Source organism: Bacillus rossius, chromosome 12, assembly GCF_032445375.1.
Source record: "Bacillus rossius redtenbacheri isolate Brsri chromosome 12, Brsri_v3, whole genome shotgun sequence".
NCBI lineage: Eukaryota > Metazoa > Arthropoda > Insecta > Phasmatodea > Bacillidae > Bacillus > Bacillus rossius.
This window is the reverse complement of record NC_086339.1, coordinates 10,057,461-10,063,651: the sequence shown is the minus strand read 5'-3', so window position 1 is coordinate 10,063,651 and position 6,191 is coordinate 10,057,461. Positions and strand designations below refer to the sequence as shown.

The following is a 6,191-nucleotide window of genomic DNA, read 5'->3' as shown; positions in this document are numbered from 1 at the left end:
AACAAGGCGGGAGGGGGTAAGGATAGCGAGGGGGCGGGGCCTGGAGGGCGGCGGTCGCTATGGCGACGCAGGATGACACGCCCCCCCGCCAGGCGGCGTCCAGTAGCGCGGCCGTGTCACCGAGGGGGCGTGGCCTACGTGGTCTCCTCCCCCCTCACCCCTCTCGGCCCACAAACTACAGACAGTTAGGCCTCTCACTGCTTCGACGCACTGTGACCACCAGTAAAATATACAATATACCTACCAATTCAGAGAGAGAGAAAAAAAAAAGAAAAAAAAAAGAACGTTTATTAGACTTGGAAACACTGTGTTCACTGGTACATAGTGTCTCACGCTTAACCTGCAGTACAGAGAAAATAGAGTCCACTGTTGCCAGATTGATACCACCCGGTTTGAATAACAGAATTCATATTATTTATACTATAAATAATTATAATAAGTTAAACTATATTTATAATTTTACTATTTGTTGATATCTCTAAAACCATAGGCTACAATAGTGACTTTTGATAGTATTATTAGATACAGTTGTATACATTCTGAAAAGGAAAAAAAAAATTATCACTTCCAAATTCCAGTTATTATTTCACAGGAGAAATTATTTGTAGCCTACTATTTGGTAACTATTAATAACAAGGCAATCCAATTTTTATGTCGTATGGTCAAACGAAGCCAAAAGTTTAAATATTAAAAACATAAAAAAATAGCAAAATTGGTTGAAACTAAGATGGCGTCTTTCAGTTACATTTACTTGGAAGTAATAATAGAATATTATCATGTGATATTCTTTACGAAATACCAAAATATAGTGTGAAAAAACTTTTTTACGCGTAAAAATGGTAAGGCTAACAAAATACTTTGTTAGAGCAAGTAAATATTAGTTTGGCTGTATAGGTTCAAACATTTATTTCTATCAAACAATGTGCTTTGCATACGCACCCTACTGAGGAAATACTTTTATTTTGAGTTCTCAAAATATTCGGCCTATCTTTGAATGGTGATGAATAAAGGTGTTATTGAGATCCAAATTTGTTAACTGGAAAAAGTAGGGGAGACCGGGGCTGGTTGTAACAGTTTCGCTATTTTATTTTTTATCTGATCATGGATAATATAAACGGCACTTCTGACTGAGCTAACTTATTCAGTAGTTATTCTACTTTTACAAAACAATTTTTACATAAATTTTCCTCTAGCATATTTTTCTGTACAAATCTAAAACCTCGGAGGTGTAAAGTGTTACAACCTGCCCCGAGGCGGGGCTGGTTGTAACACACATTGGGGTAGGTTGTAACAACATTACTACAAGGTAAAATATAATTTTTACTGGGATTACTTATAACAAATTACTACTTATACAATATATTTCAACAAAAATTATTATTTTTTCACTTGTTTAACTTCAGTTTGTCAAATATTAAATGAACAGTGGTCCTCACTCAGAGATTTCATCTGATTGGCAATTATGACTAATATACATTTTAGATTTTTTTGCACAAGAAAAATGCGACCATAACTGGCAGTTTAGACAACGAACCCACTCCTCTCCTGGTTTGCTTGTAGAGAATGATTCCAAACACACTAAACAAAAGCACTCGCTTTCTTCCTCTGATGAGCTGCACTCTGCTGATCTTCGTTTTAGAGAACGTTTGGGCGTGGATTTTGCAGGCATGCGCGTTTGTGATACATTCCCTTTTATCTTAATCAAGCCTGGTGTTCCTCGTTTCGCAAATTCTTCTTCAATGGCTTTCTTCTCTGGAGTATCCGTCAAAATGGCACTTTTCCTGGTCTTTCTTCCTCCTTTCCTTTTCCTTGGAGCGACTTTAGGAAGAGGTAGAACCACTTCTGGAGAAAACTTCTCTGGTGTGTGGGAACAGTTAGAAAATGATTGAACTGGTGTTCCTTGTGAATCCCTGGACACATCTTGTGAACAACTTGGTGCTAAGTCTGGATCAGGCCTGTCTGTCACAAACGAAGGAGCGAAATCGGCATCCTGAAATATTTCCCTATTATAAGGATGTATTCCACATTTCTCAAATCCTTGTTGGATATTTCTTGGCGTTGTGGCAGTGGGAAAAGCTATCTTTAAGATTGAGGGAATATCATAGATTGACATAGGCTTAACTGTGCTCTCTGGTGTTTTGTTGTTCCTCAACCATGCATCCATTGCCGTATTGATCTGTTTTTTGAGTGGGGCAAAAGCACTTCGATCAAGTGGCTGAAGGCGATGAGTGCAGTGAGGTGGGAACGATAGCATTACAATGCCATTTTCTTTGGCAAAATCTAAACAGTCAGGAGCTAAATGCGACTGATGATTGTCTAGAAGGAGGAGGATAGGTTTCTCTGGGCTCGAACGAATACAAGAAACAAAATGCTTAAGAAAAAGCAAGAACTCTACCTCCGTAGTCCAGCCAGACTTATTTGCAGCACCTATACATCCAGTTGGACCATCTCTGATGAAGTGATCATAATACCTTACCCTAGGAAAAATAAACATAGGAGGGATAGCATTTCCAGCAGCATTTACTGCTACAGTTAGAGTAACTAACTGCCCTCGTTCAGATGATGTCATTGCTCCAATTTGTTTTACCCCCTTTCTTGCTACGATTTTTGAAGGATTCTGGACAGTAGTGACCCCGGTCTCATCTACATTCCAAATGTCATTAGCTGTGAAAGAATGGCGATCATAAACTTCAGAGAGTTTGTCAAAAAATTTTGAAACGTTGGCACGATTAAAACTAGAAGCCCTTCCCAAACTAGTTGCCTCTGGAGTCCGAATGGAAAGGTCTGGGTGGCGCTTTAAAAAGGAAGAGAGCCAATCTGCACCTGCTAGTTCTTTGTCACTCCATGTGTTTGGCATGGGAACATTATACTTCTTCCCACATAAGAATGCAAGATGACGTACATCACGTGGAGTGAGTCCAAAATATATGTCAGAACATGTTTTTATGTAGGAAACAAGAGCGATCTCTTGCAAAGGTGTAAATACCTGTCTGTTCCCATAATAACCAGCCAAAGGTTTCCACTCCTCTCGAAAATTAATATCGACTGCATTTAAACCTGAAACAATAGAAAAACCATACAGGCCTATGTTAATTTTGCTCCTGTTTTCACATAAGAAAATCTAAACTACGCAAAACCATATTTTTGTACTAATACAATAAAAAACGTTTACAACCCATTGTTGAGACGTATTTATGTTAGAAATCAAGCAGATGTAATTAAGAAAATTCATTAATGAATGCAACTTACGTTTGTTTTTCTTTTTTATGTACCTCCCAAGTGTCACATGGCAGATGTTGTACGTTTTCGCAGCATGCCTAACAGATCTTCCTTCTCTTACAACTTCAGCTGCTTTCTCCAACATGTCAATAGAATATTTTCCTTTGTCGGTTTTTCTTTTGTAGTTACGCATCTGAAATTAAAATTTGACTGGAAGTTATTAATTACATCTACAAGATAAAACCGTTTAAAATGTATTTTTTTTCTTTCATAAAAGACTTAAAAGGAACAATAAATTAGGAAAACGTGGTCACGGGGTAGGTTGTAACAGTACGTGGGGCAGGTTGTAACAGATTAATTTCGCTGTTACAACCTACCCCATGTGACATCATTATAGAAAACATTTAATTTTACCATATAGTTTGTATTTGTTTCCAATGCCAACAAAACATATCAGAACCTAAAGCTTAGGAGATTATTTTGCCCCGAAGACATTTTCTAAACTCCCTATACATTACGTACAATACGAATGTCAGTCAAACAAACAATATTTACTTACCTCGTCCAAAAACAAATTTTTCCTTCTTGTCGCCAGTGAAATCGTCCGACTGCCACAGTGTTACCACTCGCACTGAAGGCATCATAATGTGCCTTGATGGCTGAAACGATGATACGCTCTTGTGGCTGGTCGTGGAACTATTCGCCCTGTTACAACCTGCCCCTGTTACAACCAGCCCCGGTCTCCCCTATTATAAACCACAAAACCAACTTACTTACAAAAAAAATTGCCAAAAATTTGCCAAAAAATATACACCGTAATTTATACTTTGTGGTGACAAAAATAATTTTGTAGCATGACCAAAATCATATATTGGTGATAATAAACCTCTGCTAACCTCAGTGAGCCACAAGTAGTGTACACTACTTAATTATTTTGCTGTTACTACAAAACACTTGATATAATTACTGTGACAAAATATTTTGTCGTATAGCTACAGAGCTGTTTTATGTCACTGCAGAACAAGAGTTCAACGGATAAAATATTTTGGCCGGATAAAACGTTATGTGAGACAAAAAGTCTGGTAAAAATGTTGGAAATTTTCTTGACAATGAGGAAACACACAGAAAATATTTTAGACTCATCCCAAAAAATTTTTTTGCGCTTTGCAGTCACGTGACATTATTTTCTCTTACAAGGCCTTAGCGTGCTCAGCTACCTTAGGACCTTAGTTAAGTAGTGGCTCATTTTAAGATATCCACATGGAAACCCGTTATCTTAAGAACACGCAATCGAAATACGAAAATTACTCAACTAAAACTAGCTGTGTGAAGAATTTACGTAATTGAACTGGTCCATGCAAAAAGGGCTTCAGTCCATTTTTTTTCTCCGTAATTCCAGTTTGAATATGAAACTTTATCTAAGAAGGTATAGATACACATTTCTATGCCAAAAACACTTCAGTCCAATGTACTGTTACCGTAGTAACAGAGCATTAATTTCACTGTTCCATGCAGCAAGGGCTTCAGTTCCAGACTGAAGCCCCTTTTGCATGGAAAAAGTTTAGGAATTTTTGTTGCAGCGGCGCACTATTGAAATATTCTGTGCCATTATGTTTTCTAACCTGTTATACAAAATGTTTAAAATGAAGTGTGCTCACTTCTAATGGATTAATTGAACACGGTTCCTCAAGACGTTAAGGAGATAAGGATTATTTCTGACAATTGTTCTGGCTAGAACAAAAACCACTCATTGGCAAGTTTGTTATTGGCTTTAACACACACTGGTCGATTTAATGAAAAAGAACAGTTCTTCCCCATCAGGGGTCATTCGTTTCTCCCCTGCGACCGAGATTATTCAATGATTAAAAGATAGCTGAGGAAGCATGACCGTTTATATTCCTTAAGAGAAATTACTGAATTAGTAATCAAGAGCAGTAACAATAATAAGTTTATGGTGATACATGTAAAATTGGAACACATAAAATATTACAAAAAAAAAAATAGTGGCCTCGATATTACAAAAAGTCTGTCGTTTCAGAAGAAACAGGTCCTAGATCAGTTCCGAAAGATGATAAGCAACAGTTTGGCATAAGTTCCGTTATGCATTTTTCTTTTAGTCAAGATATGCCTGGAACAATTGTTGCACGAAAATTTATCAATGATATGGTACTAAGTAAGTACCTACATACTTTTTGTTTGCGGCAAGCAATGACGAACCCCGAATTTCCACCATGCATTGCCAATGAGAAACACCTAATCAAAGCTGTATCGAATCACAGGCTGCTTGCTACGTTGGGACGTCTCACTGGACAGCAGCCAATGAGTAGGTGGCATTTGACCGATTGTACGTAGAACTATGGAGTTCATCCTACAGGTCATTGAACCCGCGAATTTTTCCGGTCCCTACTTATCCATAAGTAAAGGTCCCCATTAAAAAACAGAAACTAGATGACTTCTGCCCTACATTACCGAGGAGCGTAAACAATTTTACAATATTTGTAACTGGCCAACAGCTGAAAACATTGATTGGAAAGTAAAAAATGATTAACTGTATATAATTTATTTTTTGACACAGTGTACTTGAGTAAATAAACTAATTTGTAGTAAAATATGACGCATTGTAACTTATTTACTACCATTTTATCTGATATGAAACAATTGTAAATAATATAAATACTAAAATAACAATAAAATAAAAATATAGATATGTGTAATAAAACACTTTTCCATGCAAAAAGGCCTTCAGTTCAACAAATATTATTATTTTTTTCGTCAAACTATGTACAAGAACAGTAATATAGATCATTCATATGGGTGGTGACAGTATTAGGTACCTACCATATAAAAAAAGTGTTATTGTATTACCTATTAAAATCTTAAGCCACAGACAGTTATTTGTGTTTTTCTCAAAAATACTTATTTATGACTGAAGCCCTTTTTGCATGGACCGATTCAATTTAGGATATCACGGT

The 6,191-nt window shown here is 36.9% G+C and overlaps 1 protein-coding gene across 1 annotated transcript; it reads right to left on the bottom strand.

The window, feature by feature from the left end:
- Positions 1 to 1,120: 1,120 nt before the first annotated feature.
- Positions 1,121 to 3,958, bottom strand: LOC134537179 (uncharacterized). Its single transcript, XM_063377441.1, has 3 exons — positions 3,779 to 3,958; positions 3,250 to 3,412; positions 1,121 to 3,057 (listed from the first exon to the last, which is right to left on the bottom strand). Exons 2-3 carry the CDS (start codon positions 3,410 to 3,412, stop codon positions 1,433 to 1,435), a joined length of 1,788 nt encoding a protein of 595 aa, XP_063233511.1. The 5' UTR covers positions 3,779 to 3,958; the 3' UTR covers positions 1,121 to 1,432.
- Positions 3,959 to 6,191: the final 2,233 nt, after the last annotated feature.